The following is a 21,371-nucleotide window of genomic DNA, read 5'->3' as shown; positions in this document are numbered from 1 at the left end:
AGACCCTGCCTAGCAGAGACATTCAGGAAACAGAGCTAAAGGAAGGTTGTTGACTTGCCCACCACGTCTCCCTCCCTGCTTACCATCTAGTGCCTGTGCACCTTGGAAACAGGAATCGTCCTTTTCACACTTCCTGTGGGCAATGCCTGGGCCTGCACCTTGTGAGGCTGCCAAGTCCAGGGCAAGGTAAGTAATGAACCGTTTTAATTCAACAATGGCAAAATGACATTTTATTTTTTGTCCATTGGGATTTGCATTGTGTATACAGTGTGTATATAAAACTCTAAAGTCAACTTATTCCTGTATTTAGTATGGGGAAAAAAAGCATGTCCTATGCCAAAAACTGGTTAGAGCCCAAAGCTTGGAACTACAGATGAGGTTAGCAGTTTGTAGACGTCACAGTGAGTGTTTTCTCTCCTGTTTGGCTAGCAATGAAAAGAAGTTGAGAAACAAAGCACCAGAGTTGGTGAGGGGTATTTTTCCATGATGAACGATGTGATGGCTTTTGGTATAATTCTCAGTTTAGGAAGCTAGCTGACTTACATTGTTGATACTCCCTGAGCTTTTCTTATAGAACCACTAATATTTTATATATATCATCTCCTCCCATAACAGCCAGCACTACCTAAACATTATAATGGTGGAGTCATAGTTTAGATATTTTGAGCAGTGATTCTCAAACTTCAAAGGGAAGAATCATTTCAGATGCTGGGGCCCCACTGCCAGAGACTCGGATCCAGTTGCATGTGTGTGTATGTATGTGAGTGTGCAGTGCCTGCAGGTATTTTGGGGTGGGGAGTAGCATTTTTAACAAGAAATTCAGAAGATCTTGATGCAGGTGGTCAATCGACGTTATTGAGGACCGTGACATCTTGAATCTATAAAATGTTAAAAGTCTTTGGCTAAAAGAATTGGTATTTTAAATCAAAACAACAATTCTATTTATAAAGGTTCAAAAATAATTTGTCACTCCAGGAAAAAGAAGAGCACGCATGTTTCCAATTTCCTACAGGTTTTCTTATTTTATCTTCACTATAGTCCTCTGAAGTAGTTAGGGCAGGTGATATTCTTCTTATTATACTGATAAGGAACTTAAGGCAGGTTGTGATTTGCCAAAGGTTTCATAGCTGGTTGGGGCAGGAACCCAGGTTCTCTTGACTTTTAAACAAAGCTCAGACAAGGTGGTGTCCCCTTAGACACCCTTAAAGTAGAAAACTTGGGAAATAAAAAAAAAAAAAGAAACATGGTTTCTGTTTTAGTGTCAAATCAAGTTTTCTTCATTGCTCTAATTCAAAGCAGGCAACTATGAGGGCAGGGGGCGATCTAAAGGAGGTGGGCAACTTTTTACCTTTAAGCATTTGCTTATGGGACCCATTACGGAGAAGCTTATAACTTATTAGGGTGAGAAAACCTACGGTCTCCTATGGAAAAATACACAGATACCCTACGGAAAAAAACATCATATATTATCCTAGGCTGAGGCATTGGCATTAACTATGAGAAATAAAACCTGAGTTTTTAATTAATTTTAGGTCTAGCTTGGGTCTTAGAAAAATGGAAAAACAGAATGTCCCTTCAAATCTCACAAGTGTTGCAGATTTTAAGATCATGTATGCAGATGACTTCTTTGATTTCAAAAACTTCCCAGGGAGAATTAGTATCAATCTTGCTCAAACTCTTCCAAAAACTGAAGAGAAGGAACACTCCCAAACTCATTCTATGAAACCAACATCATCCTAATACCAAAGCCAGATAGAGATACCACAAGAAAAGAAAATTACAGACCAATATCCCTTATAAATATGGTTGCAAAATTCCTCAACAATATACTAGCAAACCGAATCCAACGGCACATGAAAAGAATTATGTTCCATGATCAAGTGGGATTTATCTCAGGTACCCAAGGGTGGTTCAACATAAGAAAATCAATTAATATAATTCACTATATAAATAGAAGTCAAGGCAAAAACCATAGGACCATCTCAATTGACACATAAAAAGCATTTGGCAGAATCCAGCACCCTTTCTTGATAACAACACTTAGAAAATTAGGAATAGAAGGAAACTTACCCATCATGATAAAGGGCACACGTGAAAAAACCCACAACTAACATACTCAATGGGTGAGAGACTAAAAGGATTCCCTCCAAGATCTGGAACAAAGACAAGGATGCCTACTGTTATTCCACATAGTACTGGAAGTTCTATCCCAAAGAATGAGGCAAGAAAAATAAATAAAAGGCATTCAAATGGGGAAGGAAGAAGTAAAACTTCCCCTATTTGAAGATGACATGATCCTATATAGAGAAAATTCTGAAAATTCCCAACAAAGCTAATAGAGCTAATAAACAAATTCGGCAGAGCGGTGGAATATAAGCTCAATACCCCAAAATCAATAGTGTTTGCAGACACTAGTAATGAACCGTCTAAAGATGAAATCAAAGGAAAATATACATTTGCAAGAATCAAATATCTAGGAATAAATTTAACCAAGGGCGTAAAGGACTTAAATATGGAAAAGTAAAAATACATTTCTAAGAGAAATCAGAGAAGACCCAAATAAATGGAAGAATATTCTGTATTCATGGATTGGAAGTACTTTTATGATATCAATTCTACCCAAAGTGATTTACAGATTCAATACAATTCCAAGCAAAATTCCAACATCCTTCTTTGAAAGAAGAGAGATAGAAAAGAGAAGATGGACAGAAAAGTCAATGATCAATTATATACGGGAGGGTAAGTGCTAGGAATACCCAAAACCATGTGGGAAAAAAGAATGACGTTGGAAAACTAATACTTCCTGATTTTAAAACTTACTACAAAGCTACCATAATCAAAACAGCATGATACTGGCACAAGGACAGATATATAGACCAACAGAATCAATGGGAAAGTTCAGAAATAGACCCTAACATTTACAACCAATTGATTTTTCACAAGGCTTCCACATTCACTCAATTGGAAAAGAACAGTCTCTTCAACAATTAATGCTGGGAAAACTGGATATCCATATGCAAAAGAATGAAGGGGGTCCCCTAATTACAATATACACAAAATAAACTAAAAATTGATCAGAGATCTAAATATAAGAACCCAAACTATAAAGTACCTAGAAGAAAACTAAGGGAAGTATCTTTAGGACCTTAAGTTAGATAATGGTTTCTTAGACTTTATACCAAAATGTGAGCAGTGAAAGAAAAAATAAAGGGACTTCATCAAAATTCAAATCTTCTGTGCTTCAAAGGACTTTATCAAGAAAGCAAAAAGACAACCTATGGAATGAGAGAAAATATTTGAAAACCATTTATTTGATAAGAATTTAATATTCAGAATATATCAAGAAATCCTACAACTCAACTACAAAAAGACAAACAATTTAAAAATGCTTGGCAAAAGACCTGAGCGCACATTTCTCTAAAGAAGATATACAAATGGACAAAAACACATGAAAAGATGTTCAAAATCATTAGCTATTAGGAAAATATAACTCAAAACCACAAAGAGATACCATTTCACACCCACACTAGAGTGTGTACAATTCAAAAACAGAAAGCAACCAGTGTTGGAGAGGATGTTGGGAAATAAGAACACTCATTGTTGGTGGGAATATAAAATAGTGCAGCCACTCTTAAAACAGTATGACTATTGCTCCAAAAGTTAAGTATAGAACTACCATGTGACCTGGCAATCCCACTTAGGCATAAACCCAAAAGAACTGAAAGCAGGGACTCTAACAGATATTTGCACACAAGATATTCACTGCAGCGTTACTCAAAATGGCCAAAAGATGGAAACAACCCAAGTGTCCATCAACAGATGAATGGATAAACAAAATGTGGTCTATTCATACAGAGGAATATTATTCAGCTGCAAAAGGAATGAAGTTTTGACACCTGAGACAATATGAAGGGTCCTTGAAGACATCATGTTGAGTGAAAGAAGCCAGACACAAAAGGAAAAACATAGGATGGTCTCACAGATGGAGAATAATTACAATAAGCACGTTTCTACAGTCAGAAACTAGAATACAGGTTACCAGGGGCTGGAGTGGGGTGTAGGGAATAGGAGCTAATACTTAATGGATGTGGAATTTCTGTTCGGGGTGATGGAAGAGTTTTGACAACGGATGGCAGTGATGGTTGCACAGCACTTAAATGTGATTAATACCACTGAATCAAATGCTTGAATATGGTTAAAAGGGGAAATTTTAGATTGCATCTATGTCACTATAATTAAAAAAAAAACCACAGAACTGTACAGCAGCACATACAGTGAACCCTAATGTAAACTATGGACTAAAGTTAATAGTACAATTATGACAATGCTCTTTCATTACTTGTAACAAGGGCACCACCCTAATGCAAAGTATTAGTAATTGGCAAGGAGCATCCAGGAACTTTGTGTGGTCTGAGTGATTTCTTTATAACTCTACAACTTCTCTAATAAAAAAGTTATTAAAATATGAAATTAAAAAAAAACAGATGATTAGTCTGTGGCATGGTACACAGACTGTGCTACCAAGGAGAACACACTTCTACCTTTACAAAAAGGGACTAGGTAATGTAAAAGGATTGGAAAAGAGGACATTTTCCTAGTTAGACAATGAAGATTACAAGAAAAGTTCCAGATTACAGAGGTTCTGAGTAGCCTCTTGGACTGGAAAGTTGATTCCCCATGCATGGAGACAATGAAGAGTTCTCTCTACTGTGTGTGTGTGCATAAGCCTATACATCTATGTTTATGTAGAAGGATGGTTTTTTAAAAAACACACAAGAAAAACATCCCAGGGGGACTTCCAGGTTTGACTGTTTTGTTGGGTTTCAGGTGCCACATTATGAGGTTCTTTAGGGAAGATAAAGCCTCTTTGACAAGGGAGAACAGCTTCTTAATTCTACAGTCCTTCCTTTCCTTTGCCCCAAAGGGGGGAAACCTGTATTCTTCCCAGTGAGGTAAACTTCAAATACAATGAACAAGACAAAGAAATATTTATCAGATCAGTTTAGGAAACCCCAGCGGAAACAATGCATCTTTTCAGCAGTTTTTAAGATGCTATGAATAGACAGAATAAACCGTTTTGTGTGCCAAGTCTATCTCCAGCACCATAGTGAGAAATGCTGTTTGCCACAAGATACTAGTTTAATTTAAAGAGGTCCAAAGAACCACATTTAATTGACATAAAAACTACTGCTTTGTGAACTACAAAGAGTCGTCCATAAAAATCACTAGAACATTCTTGAAAAAAAAAAAAAGCATTCTTTTCCAGACCATTTGCCACTCCTAAACATTATCCTACCTCAACCAAAGGTTGAATGTGGTATGGATGCAGTGTTGTTTCAATAGTCCCCAAAATCAGTTTCCTTTTACTGATTACACTTGTCCCCATTTTCTCTTCAGGAAGGCATAAAATTCCTTCCATGTCAGCAGAAAGCCTTTTGGAACTTTGGGCTCGTTTTCTGGCACTCTTAACCCAAATGATTCTTCAAAAGTATTGAAAAATATTTGGTTTTATGTTTAATATTTCCCTACCCTGTTTCACAGCATGGAACAAACTACTGAGTTAAAATAGAGCAAGGCAGACATCAGGTAAAAGAACACTGAAGTCGATGCTAACACTCAAGTTACACGTTCCTGATGTCCTTTTCTTAGGAAGAACTCTTCCTTAGCGAAAGGACAGAAATGATAAACAGCTCTTAAAACTTAGTGGATTTGCCACTCAGAAACTCAACTATATGCAAACAGCATTACTTAATCATCTTATTCAACTCCTAGTGAAAACCTTGGTCTTTGGCATTTTATTATTATTATTTTTAAACTTCTCTCAGCCAGCTATGTTACATTTTGAAACAACATCTTTTGCCTCCTGGAAACCAATCAACCAACAGGTTAAAATAACATGGTTTAGGTAGAAAAATAAAAAGTTTTCATACTGAGTGAAATATGATTGAATATGATCATTTGCTTTTGGATGATAGGAGCAACTCACTAAATTTTTCCGAAAAAAGTCCCCAGTATGTACATTTCGCTGTCTAAGCTAAGCCTTCAAGCCACACAGGCCAGCTTGCTTCTGTGATCCGTATAGCAGAAAAGCTGGCCCGTTAGTGAATGCATTATATGCTTGGTCCTGCACTTCAGAAGTCAACCTCCTGATGGGAGAGAAAGTTGGCAAACAGCCTAAGGCATGCACATTTGAATTAGGGTTCCTGATGGCAAATGTACACAGAGAGGACCCCCTAAAAAAGCTGCATCTCCTGCAATTGAACATTGTTGCACGACGCAGAAAAAGCAGGCTCACCTACCACGAGCAGCACTAACCTGTCCTTTCATATCTGGAGCGATGGGAATAGTGGGCCAGATGGTCGAGTAGATGCCAAAAAACGCCAGCCAGATTAGCATGCTGCCCCAGACAGCCAGATGACTGAACTGCAGAAGACAACAGACATTTGTGACTCCCCCAGCTACAGAACCCAGTGTCCAATCCACCCTTCCTTAGGGAAAGATTCTGACAGCTCATCCGTTGTGGGTGAGTTCACTCTAATTTTCTCATGTCTGGATGTTTAACAATGCATTCAAGTGACTAGTGTCCTAAAACTACCCTCAAGATGAAAGTGCTTTCGCCACCACACACGTTCCCCTACAACCATCCCATAGGAATAGCAGGCACTTCTCAATTCATCAGAAGTGTTTGCTACACTTTGGGGTATGTAAAACAAGGTCTCATCAGGACAGTAGGAGCAGGCTTGAACAAAGAAAATGAATGAGAGGTTTTTATTATTTGTCATGTTACAGCTTCAAATGTTCTTTTAATTTTCCAAGGATTTTAAAAAGTCTGCAATGGATAGGGCATCTTAACAAATCCCCTTTAAGCACCTACTGAGTTGCTAACAGATTTCTCCTTTGTCCTCTTAATATGACCATCTCGACTTCTTCCTTTCCTTCACATCCCACAATCCAATCCATCAGCAACTTCTGTCAGGTTTGTCTCCTTTTTTTAAATAAAACCTCTATCCAGAATTTGACCACTTTTCACCACCTCCTTCTCTAGCACCCCAGGCAAAGCCATCATCCTCTCTCACCTGGATCACCTGCCATTGTCTCCTAACTAATCCCTGCTTTGGCACTTGTTCACTCTACACACCGCCCCTACCTCCTGACCCAACTATTCTCAGCATTAAGGGAGCCCCTTAAATGGCAGCTACATCACGACACTCCATAACAAAACATGAAGCACGGGTATCCCCAAATGTTGGAAATGATCCAAATGCATACAATAGGGGGCTGAGTAAATAATGGACAGCTATACAATTTAATTCTCTTTAATTATGAATAATGACTTTGAACAAGTACCTCTTAAGACATGGAAAATTTCCTGATATATATTTTAAGTGAAAGAGGATCACAAAACTATATGTTCTGTAACATGTCTTTAAAAAAAATCCACACACACACACACAACAAAGCATGGAAGGTTATACAGCAACGTGCTATAACAGTCAACAGTGACTATCCCTTGGTGATATAACTGTGGAAATTTAAATTTTTTTCTTTGTCCTGTATTTCCCATGCATGTATGTGCATAAACACTTTTATTATTTTACAATCAACATATACATTTGAAATGAGATGACTGTTAATAGCTTAGAGCTGTATTAACATGCCAAACAAATGACTCACTAGGAAACTTTAGATTGCAAATTTGCCATGATAAAAATCAAACCACAATTTTAATATGTAAAATTTAAAATAAGATAGGGAGATGGTGTTTATTGTTCTCCTATGGCTTAACAATAAATCATAGTATAAAAACATCTAAGTTGGAGAGAGAGAAACGATTCTAGAGAAAACTTACTTTAGTCCAAGCTGTGGTTTCCAAACCAGCTTTCAGACAAACAGTAACAACAACATACTGTAAAAAGAAAGAGGAGTTTGGAAAAAACGTGTTAGCCTCACTGAATTATTGTAACTTTCCATGAGAACTCCCATGCCTGCCCTCAGAGGCTACACTTTGAGAGTGCCATTTTGGTAACTAATTCTCCAGGGGTTAATTTTGAGGGACATTCACGCAGGTATACTTCCAAGAAAAACCCTCCTTCTAGAGATTGTTGGCTCACAAAAAAAATAATTCCATTTGCTCTTTTCTGAGCTTGGAAGAATTGGGGGTAACCACTCTCCTGTTTTCTTTCTTTCATGTTTTGGCACAAGCAGGCACTAGGAATCGAACCCAGGTCTCCGGCATAGCAGACAAGAATTCTGCCACTGAGCCACCATCGCATTGCCCAGGGTTGTTTTCTTTCACAGGTAGAAGTGAAGGTGTCATCTGAAGAAGGGGGTGAATCTGCTTATCACCTGTCCAGAAATCCTGACTCTGCATAAGTTCTGCTAAAAACTGAGGTGAGCATTTCACAATCACTCTGCGCTTCAAGGAATTATTTTAAAGATTTGAAATAAATAATTAGAAAACCACTATGTTGAGGTTTTAGCAAGGTAAAATCTTGTGTGGTAAACTATGGTTCAGGAAACAGATAAACTTACCGTGTAAACGATATTGCCAACAAATAAATAGTCTGAGGCATGACCATTAGCCAATGCGGTATCTGAAAAAAAAACAAGAGGTTACTATTAACTCTGAAGGAGCTGAGTGCTACAATCTGATTTATTTAGAACACCAAAATGGAACTTTGGACACATCTATCGAAATTTAACGGTATTGTAAAATTGCCTTATCTGTGATTCTAAAAAAGGCTTCCCTTCCTTTCTGACTCTTTGAAATTTTTTTTTCATTTTATATTCTCTCGAAATGAAGCAAACAAACAAAACCAGAATATATATACACATACACACACATATATATTTTTCTTTCTTTGGTTGAAAAAAAAAAAGGAAAGGAAAACAAACACATGAATCGCTCTTTTTAAGTGCCAGTACTGAACATTCTTCAAGAATTCACTTACAATTCACCTCTAATTTTTGCTAAATTGCAATTATGGCCCTGTGACAAAAAATAGTTATATGAATAAAAAAACAATTCCTAGTGAACTCTTATAGGATTTTAAGGCATAGTCACTACTCATATTTTCATATACAGCCACATAAGCTTCTCTTGGAGTCTATAACTTGGGTGAAGTGCAAACAATCCAAGGGGGAGGTCTAAGAAAATACTACCAGGATTTGGAAGCTTTCGCTCTCCTATCTTTTCCAATATATATTTTCTTCTTTTTCAGGATGACGATTACAATGTAGGCAGCACCTGTAGGGCACATCCCTAAGAGAACTGTCTAATTCATGTCAGCAAGACCCGCTGAGAAAACTCTGGCGTTTGCCCCGAGGGCTCAGAGCTTATGTATTTTAAGATCAGTTTCCCTGAATAGCACTGGCGGCCTCCTTTTATTCCCTTTTGCACACAAATGCAGATCTGGGGTCCACAGTCCAGACACATAGGAATGTGTGTGTTAAAAATTCCAGTCCAGTACTACCCACATATCTGAGCTCATGGACCACCCCCTCTGCCGCTGGGGATGCCCACTCTTTATTTGAGAGTCAAGGTCTGCTGATGTCCCTAAACAGTGCGACCATTATGGCACCTCGTGGTTGGGGTCTATGAAAATAGTGGATCCCTGGATCCCACTCTTGGGTAAGCCCTTGTCCTGATGCCAGACGGGCAAAGTTGTGAAGACAGGCACCAACGGGGCTGCAGTAAGGACAGACTTAAACTGAGGGAGGGCTGCCGGGGAGTGTGGGCTATGCTAGGAGAGCAGGGAGAGCTGCGGCCACTGGCTGAAGGGACAGCTGGTGAGTAGCTGTTAGAAGCTTAGGCAGGACTTCAAAAGGGAAGGAAGAGGAAAGTTCAAAGAGGTAAGGGAGAGGCTCAATTAGCTTCAAGAAGGCAACAACAAATTGTTGCACTAGCAAATAGTTATTCAAAGCTGCAGAGGTTTACTTTTCAGTAATCCACAAAGCTGGACAGAATTTAAAAGGCAGTTAAATAAAAGGGGAAATCTCTACCTAGGGCATGAGAGCTAACTCACGAAGAAAACGCCTCCTCGGAGCCACTATTTAACACTATACTAGCAATCTGGCCTGAACAGAAGGAGCAGACAAGGAAGTCTAAAACACACTTTCCAACTGCTGCTTTGAGAGTTCTGCAATGGTTTCATTTCTAACTTGTCTCGTTAGCAAATGTTATTGCCAGTAAATACAGCATGGATGCTGAAGGTCAACTGAACATCCAACTTTTACTTAAGGCTGGATCAATCTGCTATTTCAGTTCATTGTTTGGGAGGGCTAAGTCAACACTGAAAAGCGTCATTTTCAGTTTCAGAAATACTGTCTCCTTCCAGATCAAAACTAGCCCCATCTGGAAATAATTTATTACCTTGGAGGCAAAACTCCCAAACCAACTTGAGTTTCTGGGAGACACCAAGAGCCTCTGAAAAGACAGCATCCACCAAGCAAGTCAACAAGTCCTCTCTCTGCACCCCCTGTTGGAAAACCCCCCAAGGAACAGAGTGCTCTCTCACTGGTTATATTTCAACTGTTTGAATGGTACAAAGCCATGGGCCATGCCAATAAGGTAATCCCAAAGAAAAGAAGCCCCAAGGAAGCATTTGTGGCCAAGCGCACTAATATGCTCCAGCTTATTGATCATACAAGGCCAGCAAGTCCCAGTTAGGTTTTCCAGTTTATTCCTGAAGCCTGTTCTTTATAAAATATTTCTTCCCACTGTGCCTGGATTGTTAGGATTCTACCCCTCCCCTCAGGAAACATCTTTTCTGTAGTATAGCTGTCTTTACTTTAGCCAAACTTGTAAAAATCTGATATATTTTTGATAGGGGAGGGAACAAAAAACCCATCCCCCAATGGAGGTGAGGCACTGGGTTTCCCAAACCAGCCTTTAAAACATTATTTAACAAGTGTCTGTGTGAGTCACAGTAATACCATGACTTCGTGGACTCTATGGAATGGTGTAGACAGATGTTTGGGGAAAAGAAGTGAGGGGGAAATGAGAATGATTCAGGCCAAAAAATGAGAAATAGTGGGGGGCACGAGGTCAGGGCAGGTACATGTCGGTGCGTGCTGGAATGGTGGGGTCACTAGAGGTCAAACTGGGCAAGGCTCTAAATATCCTAAGGATAAATATCCTAAGAATGTCTAAGAAGGATCCATCAAAAGTACAGGTGGAGAGAGCATCAGACCAAATTTTAGTTTTCTTATCTGAAATAGCACAGTGCTGGGTACTTACTAACAGAAAAAAAACCGAGTTAGCACACCAAGGCTGAAAAGGGCCACTAGACAGGTGAGAGTGCTGAGCCATTCTAGGGCACCAGAACGGCTGGCGTCTCACTGAGCAGGTGCGACATCAGCTAGCCCATCAGTCAGCCTGCTGCAAGCAGAAGCTCGGATCCACCCTCAGCTGAAGGTTGCAAAGAGACTGGCAGGCGTTTCCAGTCCCAGCTGCCCCGGGGGGCTCCACAGGGTACAGTGCCTAAAGGCTCAGGACACAGAGCCAGGTATGATACCCCGTCTGCTTAGGTTGATAAAAAACACTTAGTCACAGTTGGATAGATTTGTGATTACAAAGTGAGTTTTAAACCTAATCTTATAATGGAGTGTGCTATTTATATCAAAATTGTGATAAAATGAAGCGGAAATAAACACCGTCTTGGGGAGCTAACACATTCTCAAAGGCAGCATTTGCAAAATGTTTTGGATTTTGCAAATCCAAAACAGGGAGGTATATAACTGTAGGGACAGCTGAAGGAGGTTTGGAAACCAGTCACAAAAACAGATTCTTGTGAACGAGTGGGACAAAACTATTCCAGCAGCCACATAAGAAGAAACAGCCCCAAAATGTTGCATGTGAAAATATTTGTTGGGTAAGGCACCATTCATACGAAAAACATCTCATTTTCCAAACAGACAAAAAAATGGTCAAGGAACTTATTTTGGAATACTGCAAAAGGCTAGGTTGATGATATTTTGTAAATACACCATTCCGATTAAATGCTCACTGAAAACATGACCTCCTTGCCCATCTAAACCACAAAATGTATTCAGAAATGGCTCTGACAAGAAGGCAAAATTTAAAGACAAAGTTACAGTATAGAACTGTACAGTCAGAAAAGATAGGGTTTAAAAAGAAAGAAAACAGATGGGGTGGATTAATGGATGTAACTTTAATTTCATAGCATCTGCGGAATACCCGAATTGAGAATCACAGGTGGTACCTCACTCACCTGTGACGCAGGAGGACAAAGCGAGGTGGCAATGGCACCGATTCCCTGACATCAATGCACTTGCCAAGAAATTCCGGTTGGAAAGTGAACCCTGAGTTTTCCCTTACTCATCACCCATTTGCTTCAAGAGCCTTCCACCGGTCCTACTTCTGGGCAGCCCAGAGTCCAGAATAGTCACTGAGTCCCATCCCCTACCTATAACCCCTGGCTCTCTTAAGACCTCTGAGGTTCAAAAGAGAAACAATGCCAACTATTTACGATCAGCTTTATATCAAGAGTGAAGATGGAGTCCAAGTTTCAAATAAGTAATTTACAAATCAACTTTTAGAACTTCACTTACTCGTATCTGGGGACTACCTGAACTATACTGTAAACTATTCTTTCTGCTGCCAGCACTACATATTAATGAAGAGAAAATTTATTTTTTCCTTCTTCTGTAAGGAGAGATATAAAATCTTGGCAAGAGCTTCATAAAAGGTAGTTTATACAAATGTTAGTGAACATCATTGCCTCCAGAACAAGTGCTGGGCTAAGTTCCTGGTTATGAAGGTTTTTGCTTGGCTCTCTCCTCCCTGTTGACATTTCTGCTGGATAAAGCTAAGGACGTGAAACTCCAACGTCAATGTTTCTCTTTTTGCACTTTTGTTGATTTTGATAAAGGAAGTACAGCTTGTAGAAAGACCACCCACACCAAACGGTCATCTCGTGTGCCACAAAGCCACGTCCTACTCCTGGGTACCCAGCTGAGTGACACTCTCCACTCTGTGTACCTGCATGGGGCTCAGTGACTAGCTCCTGCCAATCAGATGTGAACAGAAGAGACAGTAAGGAGCAGGGGACCCCTTCTCGGTCCCTCCTGTCCTGTTGTCAAGGCTGACAGCGGTCTCAGGACCCTGTAGTAAGTGAGCCGCTTGGACGGCATCCCCTCCCTGAGGGTGACACGCGTGAGAAACAAAACTCTACTGGGCTAAGCCCCTGAGAGCTGAGGTTGGTTTGCTGCAGCAGTTATTCCCACCGGAACACACCTCAATTCACCCAAGTTTGAATGTGGAACTCTGGCTCACACGTCTTACAACATTTAACCCAAACCTAACTGTCTGCAATAGATGTAATACAGAATTTATGAGAAGAGACACATCGAAACCTAAGAAATATTTAACTGAGTGAGAATAATGGCCCTTTCAGCCAATTCTGTGTTTCCAAACAGTACTAGAGTATGTGTAAGGCAGGGCTTGGTTAGCATTAGAAGAGAAATCTCTAAAGTTAGAGCTTTATTTGAGCAATTCTTTATTGTGTTAAAAAAAAAAAATCGAAACAGGACAAAATATCTTGCATCTGAATTTGGAAACTTGTTCATATTTAAAGCCTATTATAATCATTGAGTTAATAAGTTACTTAGATTTATAAGCTGCAGCTTCATCGGTCTAAATCTCAAGAGCTTCCAGACTGTTCTGTCTTGCTGGTTTTTAGTAAGTTGCATTTGCTTCATTTTTGAGCTTCTGAATTTGATGACCTACCACACACTCTGTTCTCTCTGCAGGTTTCCCAGGCAGCAGAGGTGGTCACATCTAGTTATCACTCCCCTCTTCCATCCCCTGTAGCATTTAACGCTCATCTCTGGTTCTTTTACATTTATGCTAGAAATTTTCCAAACTGTATACAGCATTGTTAATAATTGTTAAAGGGCAGCAAAATGTCACCTTATTGGGCGGGCCATGATGGCTCAGCAGGCAAGGATGCTTGCCTGCCATGCCAGAGGACCAGGGTTTGATTCCCGGTGCCTGCCCATGTAAAAAAAAAAAAAAAATGTCACCTTATTGTTCCACATATGCTTACTTTAAAAGAAAATATTTTGGGGGGACTTTGTAACTACAATAGTACAGGCTTAGTATGATGAGGGAGGTTAGAGAAGCATTCATTAATTCAATTCTGGATCCTCTCAATTCTACCCTCTAAGCAGCCCTTTAGCCCCCACTTATCCTCCTTGCGTCCATTCTCATGATGCTGAGCCATGACTATACCCTCTTCCCCATCACTTCTTTTTTAAATTTCATCAAGAAATCTGGACCTTTTTAAAATCAAAACTGCTCCTCTGTTCTTCTGCCAATGACTGTGTCCCATGTCAAGGAGGATGCCCAAATACGAAGACTGGGTGCACCAGTGGAAACCTTGGCAGTGGCCTGACACCAAATGCCGTGATAAATTTTGGTCCCTGAAAAGTGACATCCCAGGTTTCAACCTAGAATCACTTTTCAGATCAAAGGCTGGGAGCTGTGGCCGACTGTAGGAGAATGTGTAAGGTTGTGGTGGTTGTAAGAGGTCTAATATACTGATAGCTTGAGCGGAAAAATGTGTTTTGAAATTTGAAATGAGTCACTGCAAACTCCATCAGCAAAGGAGTGCTCTGAAAATTAGATGCAAAACCATGTGACAATAAGGCAAAGCAAAACTCTTGGGAGCATTCTTGGAAATGAACACTGTGCCCGCACCTTTCCAAAAATACTTCTCTCCAACAATTATATTGCCCCAAGTGAACAGTGCTGACATGTCCCTGAGCTTCTCCCTGTGGATGGGGAGAGAGAATTTCCCAGTAAAATTAACTGCCTTTGTGACATAGTACACAGAGTGTCGGAGGGCAAAGGGTAGCTTTTGTCCCTGGGTCACACACGGCTGCCTCCATGTGTCCTGCAGGCAGGGGTCAGGGACAGCTGCAGGAAACCCTTGGTGGGGATGGGGTGGGTGGGCAGGAGAGGTGTTCTGTTAGATCAGGGTACCCAGGTTCTGGAAGGGCCTCCGGTGGTTGCAAGTTAGGGGTTGAGTTCTTTTTTTTTTTTTGTATGCTGTATGGTGGGGGGTCATATTTCATTCCCATGTGACTATCCCATTTTCGCAGCACCCTTAGTTGATTATTTTGGGGAGTGGAGGGGGGAGTGCATGGGCCAGGAATCGAACCCAGGTCTCCCGCATGGCAGGCGAGAATTCTACCACTGAACTACCCTTGCACCCCCTCTAATCACTACTCTTACATCTGGTTTTCCCTGCTAGCATTTACCCCCCAAGATATGAGAGACTCGTTGTCCCAAATTGCTCTGATTACAATACTTTCCATGATCTAAATTCTATTTTGACCAGTCAGTCCTTAAACTATTAAATCTCAATATCTTAATCTTAAACCCAAAGCCCTCTACAGTCCAGCTTCCCTGTACCTTTTCAAGCTTTCCCCCTGCTTCCATCCTTCAAAGGCTGAACATCTCATAATTTTCCACTTTCGCCCTGAATTTCTCCACTTCCTGGCTTTGGCTTGGGTCTCCCATTTGGTGAGATGCCACCCTTCTTTCCTACACATCTAAATCCTGCTTGGGCTTTATGAATAAGCCTAAATGCCACCTCCTCTAAGAATCCATTTATAATCCCAAATGAAAGGCATCACTCAGCCCTCTGAAATCTGTAACACTTTTTCTGTATTTTACTTGAGACAGTCATTTTCTACCCTGTGTTAGAGTTAGGCACACAATTATCTAATCTCCCTCAGCAGTCTGCACACTCTTTTAGGTAAGACCCACACTGATCCATTTATTTCCTTCCCTTAGAATCCACCACACCATCTTGGGCATAAATACTACATGAATGAATAAGGTTAAGGAGCAGTCAATAATGTAATATTTTTTGTGTGCGTTAATTGTGTAAATTTAGAAATAAATTCTAAAGCGTTTATTTAATTTGTTAGAGAACATTAATTCATGACAAGATCAATGTCCTCCTCTTACTCCATGCCAAATACACTCAGTACTTGCAATTTATTTCACCTTCAACAGTTTTACTCAATAAGTTAATGCTTACAATGCAGCAAAAAGAAAATCCTTATGCTGAAGTCTTAATAAATACAATGAAAAAATGGCATTAATGATGATGATAATAAGAAAAACTGGGGAAAATCTTATTGGCTGGCTGCTAGGCAAATTTCCAAATTTGGGGGCAGCCGAACAGGGTGGAAGAAGCTAACATGGGAGTTACCTGATGGTATGTATATCTTAGTAAAATCAGCAACTGTTGGAATTTAAACATATTTCACCTTGGGCGAATGAATGGTCTTACATCATGGAATCTGGGCAAACAATAGCAATTTCACCATAAACTACAAGCTACAAACTCAAAACCCATGATCACGACTCCAAAGCTAGAAAACCATATCTGTACCATAGAATGAGGTCACATTAGTTCCTTTTGAGGAAAATAAGTGACTGTCTAGTAAAACTTCTGGGTAGAAGCCCAAAGGCATGCACTTCTTGGGCCAGACACATGGTCTGATGCACAAATAAGAAAGGTGAGGGGCCCGGAGCCAGTACTTGCAGGCAGTCCAAGCTGTTTGCTGTCTCTTCTTAAGCATGAAAGGCAGATGCAAGAGGACACTTAAGGAAGTTGCCCTTATGCTCCTCTCTTATGGGTTAAATTGTGTCCCTCTAAAAGACGTATTCAAGTCCTAATCCCTGGTGCCACGAATGGGATCTTATTTGGATGTCATTAGTTGAAGACGTCATTAGTAAAAATGAGGCCAAATGGGATTAGGTGGGCCCTAACCCACTATGAGGACACACCGACAGACCCGGAGGGAGGTGGCCCTGTGGGGATGGAGGTAGACCCAGCATAAGCCAGGGAATCCCAGGAGCCACCAAAAGCCACGAGAGAGGCATGATGCTTCCCCAGAGCCTCTGATGAACACTGTCATGCCAACGCCTTGGTTTTGGACTTCCAGCCTCCAGAACTATGAGGCAATAAATGTCTATTTGTCTGAAGCGACCCAGTTGTGGGGCTTTGCTACAACAGGCCTAGGGATGAAGACCTCATCTGACATATTGCCTCCCATCACCAGGACAAGCTGGGATGACAATGACCGCGTCCACCACCAGAAACGTTACAGCTTCTGAAACCAAGCCATGGCCCACACTCTCAGACTTAAAAACCATTGCAAAATAAACGATATCTACTCTGAGGAAGGATGAATCATCGGAAATTTTAGAATGAAAGAAAAAAATGAGTCCACTAGAATGCCTTTGGGGGTGGATGGGCCTAGAAGCAGAGAGTTTTATTTTCTGATCTAGAGACTTAAGGACCCTCGAAAGCAAAGGAAGTCTGATGAATGAAAGAACAGATCATATGGTATAATAAATTGGCTGTGCATGTACCTCCTCTAACTTTCAGTATTTGATAGGTTAAAGAGTAACAGTGAGAATAAATCATTTTTGTCTGAAGTAAAAAACACATTGACATGGGAACAAACAGGCTTGGAAATGTTATAGTCTGTGATTCTTTGAACAATAAAAGGCCTTGTGTAGTCAACATTTGGAGGTATTTTTCCCAAGGGGATTATTACTATTTTGAGAGGAGTGAAAGAGCAGCATTCTAGTGATACATTTCCTTTTTCTGAGACATTGATATGTCTCTTTAAGAGGCAATGCTTTGGATGTATTAAGAAACTCTGACAATCCCCTCCAACACGAAAAAGTTAGAATGTGCAGAGCCCAAACAACGCTAAAGAGTGGGAAAGATCACAGGTGATGGGGGAGTTAAACAGAGAAGGTAGGCTTTAACAAATGAGTATGAGTGCTGAATCAGTATATTGGTATTTCTTTTAGTCTCCAATATCTTAGAGCAGTCAGAAGTAAAAACCTAAAATTGTGGAATTGTAACCCATACCAAACTCTGAAATCTGTTCTACAACTAATTGTTGCAGTGTGCTTTGAAATTTATTGCTTTTTTTGTTATATGCTATTTTTCACAAAAAAGAAAAAAAAAGTCGATTGTGATATTAAATGCACAGCTATATGATGATACTGTAAACCATTGACTGGATACTTTGGATGATTACATGGTATGTGAATACATTATACATATCAATAAAATAATTAAAGAAAAAGAAGTGCTGACAACACAGAGAGGAGACAGCCTTTCTTACACATCTTCTGGCTCTAGACAAAGAGTAACACTAATTTGGAGAATGAGTCTCAAACAAAGTTCACCATGAAAAGCTGTTTGTCAAGGAAAGGAGATGCTTTCAGAAAACTTTAGATATAAGATTAAACTCTTACCAGGTTTGGAAAATGAAAGGCCAAGTAATTATCAGAAAACACCTAACTCTTGGACAAGCAGCAGCTCTGCTTCATTAGGGAACATGCTGCTTTCCTACAAAATCCCTGACTCAAACAGTGCTTGAAACGACCCAATCACCTCTAAAGAATATGGGTTCTCAAAGCCAGGGATGGCACCTGCACGCTCTAAACCTGCGGACTAGTTCCCATTAGTCATCAAGCATATTTTTCCTTGAAAAAATCTGTCGTTGTGATCTCTAGTTCTGTAGAATTGGAAAACAGAACAAAACAGTGAACACACGGCATCAGAGAGACACATGGCATCAGAGAGGTGCATGAGCTCTGTGCTGACATTTGGAATGAAGTGGTCGTTACCGTGCTCCAGCGCCTTCACGGGAAACCAGAAGAGGATGAGGGAGTGGACCAGGGCGTTGATGCAGTGACCCCAGAACACCTAGGGGAAAACAGACCTGGGGTCAGGAGCTGCCCCACATCCTGACCCCCATGTAGCTCCCAACAAACGCCCGGCTATGCAGGGGGCGCTGGCTGCGTCCTCACAGCTCCTGAGCAGTGCATTATTCTTAAAGTTAAAAGAATACAACTGTTTCCTCGTTTTTACATACAAGTGACCAGACTCTCTCCAGAGAACATGACTTCAGTACAAAGACAACACACACACACACACACACACACACAATCTGCCAACATCCCCAAAATGAGTTATAATCAGTTTTCTTTAGACTCTCAAGAAAGGCAACAAAATCTTACCATCATCCAGAAAAGGGGGTATTAGGTGAACATTATTAATGAGACTAAATCTGTGTAGTTTTGGAAAGCATTTGAAAACATTTTACATGAAAATTCTCATACAATATTCTCATTCTCTTGTTTTATTCCCTGAAACCCCTCCATTCCATTTTTTCTCTAATTTTGGGATTTTGATTAATATCTTGCACACTTAAAATTTCCTTTATTTTAGTGCTTGAAAGGTCAAACAAAAGAATGTAAAATTTCGTTTATGCTAGATCGCATATTCATTAGTGTATTTTAATCATGTTTTACACCACTCTGATGACAGAACTATTAAAGCCGGATTAAACTTTTGAAAACCTATAAATTCTTCTGGGAATTGTCATATAGGTTGATCCTAAGTAGTGGTAAGATGATAGAAAACAAAGTAAATTATTATAAGACAATGAGATTTTTCCCATTTTAAATGTTCATTCTCCTGCACTCTTCCCCTGAACTTGCTACCAAAGGATAAAAGATGTTTTTCCAGGTGCCTGTAAATAAGCTTTATTGCCTTTTTAACATCTATTCCTTACTTTTACTTTTCCCCTCACGTGGCTTTTGAGTCAAACTCCGGAGAAAGCAGATTTGACTTATATAAATAATAAAGAGCAAGCAGGTCATATTTTCCCAGTGATAGAAACACAGCAAACAAAGGCTGACAACGTCCATTGTGCATGAGTACGGATGAGAGCAGAACCAACGGGAAACTTCTCTTTTTCCAGTCTCCGATACACCTGTTATTATGAGTTCTCAAGAGTGAGATAGCTCTGAAGAAAGGTGACTGGCAATACCTGGCTCTAAAGCAGGTATTTTCGGGGGCTGCTGTTCTCTTACAGCAGCCTAGAGAAGGGCATCCTGCATTATCTCTACAGAGGCCCCCAGCAGCGACCCAAGCAACTCACTACCACAACCTGCACATGGGGTTTTAGCTGAACCGGGCAGCTAATCTCTGTTTAAGCCCAGAACAAGGGAGCGCCAGGTGTGCTGACCCATGCCTCTGCTGCCAGGTATTGCCAATCACCTTCCTTCAGAGCCCCTAAAGCCATGGGGGGCAGGCTGGGCCACGGATCCCCCCAGCCACGAGACACTAAAGACTCCCTTTGACGCCCAGCTCAGGTTCTGCTGTCTTCTCCTCTTGGTCTTGCGTAGATTTATCTTTTCTGATTCTCCAGTCTGAGAAAACCACCATTACCACCATGAATGCCCTGTCCCTGAGTTCACAGCTACCCTCTTCCTCACTAGCTAAAGAAATGTCTTCTTTTACAAGAAAAGTCAGGCCCCTGTGGCTGGAGGGCTTGTCAGGCCAGCTCCCTGTCCACCCAAATGCAGGGGGTTGCCCCCAAAGGAAGCAGGGCTGGGGGCTGGGGCCACGCACCTAACGTGGAGGGACGTAGGGAGGGGGGAGAGGCCAACCAGCTGGGATGGAAGAAAGCACCACCTACAACCTGGAAACTTCCCTTCCAGCTTGGCATCTCTCAGTCACTGGGCCTGCCACGGTGAGAGGAAGGCTGTGGGGTCTGGCTGCTTTTCAGATGCTCCCTCTGAAGCTTTTGACCTCTCCCAGGCAAGCAAGGAGAACTGAAAGACAAAAGGCTTATTTATGCCGTTTTGAGGGGCCCCCTCTGCAACAAAGGTTGCTCACCTTTGTGTTGAAGCCTTCGGCATTCTGGGTGATTTTGTAGAGCTGAGGAAACCTGAGCATGCTCTCCTGAGTACAAGATCTCTCGAAGATTCCCAGAGTGAAGGGTGGCAAAGCGGTGAAAATCTATACGGAGAGCAATGATCTATTAAAAGAGGACTTTAAAAAATTATTTTTAGAACAGTTTTAGGATTACAGAAAAATTGAGCAAAACATACAAATTTTTCCATATGCCTTCTGCTGCCTCCCAACACCCCCCAGTTCCCTCTATTATTAACATCTGGCATTAGCGTGATGCATTTGTTACAAGTGATGAGCCAATATAGATACATTATTATTAACTAAAGACCATAGGTTATTATAGGGTTCACTCTTTATGTTGTATAATCCCATGGGTTGTAACAAATGCATAATGTCACATATCTATCATTACAGTATCATACAGAATAGTAACTGTGCCCAAATAGCCTGAGCTCTATTTTTTTATCCCTCTCCCCTCTTTCTGAACCTCTGGCAACCACGGATTTTTTACTGTCTCTACAGTATCACCTTTTCCATGCCAGATGGTTGGAATCATATAGTGTGAAGCCTTTCAGAATGGCTATTTTCACTTAGCAACAA

The 21,371-nt window shown here is 40.6% G+C and overlaps 1 protein-coding gene across 11 annotated transcripts in view; it reads right to left on the bottom strand.

The window, feature by feature from the left end:
* The window catches only part of ATP8A2 (ATPase phospholipid transporting 8A2), a 656,957-nt gene that overhangs the window by 142,234 nt on the left and 493,352 nt on the right, over window positions 1-21,371 (bottom strand). For 8 of the 11 annotated variants that reach the window (XM_077158861.1, XM_077158866.1, XM_077158860.1 and 5 more), the window contains 5 exons: window positions 20,754-20,876; window positions 18,695-18,773; window positions 8,533-8,594; window positions 7,850-7,906; window positions 6,316-6,423 (listed from right to left, as the gene is read on the bottom strand). In XM_077158861.1, the coding sequence (XP_077014976.1) occupies window positions 6,316-6,423; window positions 7,850-7,906; window positions 8,533-8,594; window positions 18,695-18,773; window positions 20,754-20,876 (429 nt within the window). Of the gene's footprint in view, window positions 1-6,315; window positions 6,424-7,849; window positions 7,907-8,532; window positions 8,595-18,694; window positions 18,774-20,753; window positions 20,877-21,371 lie in introns of those variants that run through there. The other 3 variants (XM_077158862.1, XM_077158868.1, XM_077158869.1) reach the window with 3 other exon arrangements.

The sequence above is a fragment of the Tamandua tetradactyla genome, chromosome 4, assembly GCF_023851605.1.
Source record: "Tamandua tetradactyla isolate mTamTet1 chromosome 4, mTamTet1.pri, whole genome shotgun sequence".
NCBI classification, from domain to species: domain Eukaryota; kingdom Metazoa; phylum Chordata; class Mammalia; order Pilosa; family Myrmecophagidae; genus Tamandua; species Tamandua tetradactyla.
Note: the sequence above shows the minus strand (reverse complement) of the source record. Positions and strands in the feature narration are given on the sequence as shown.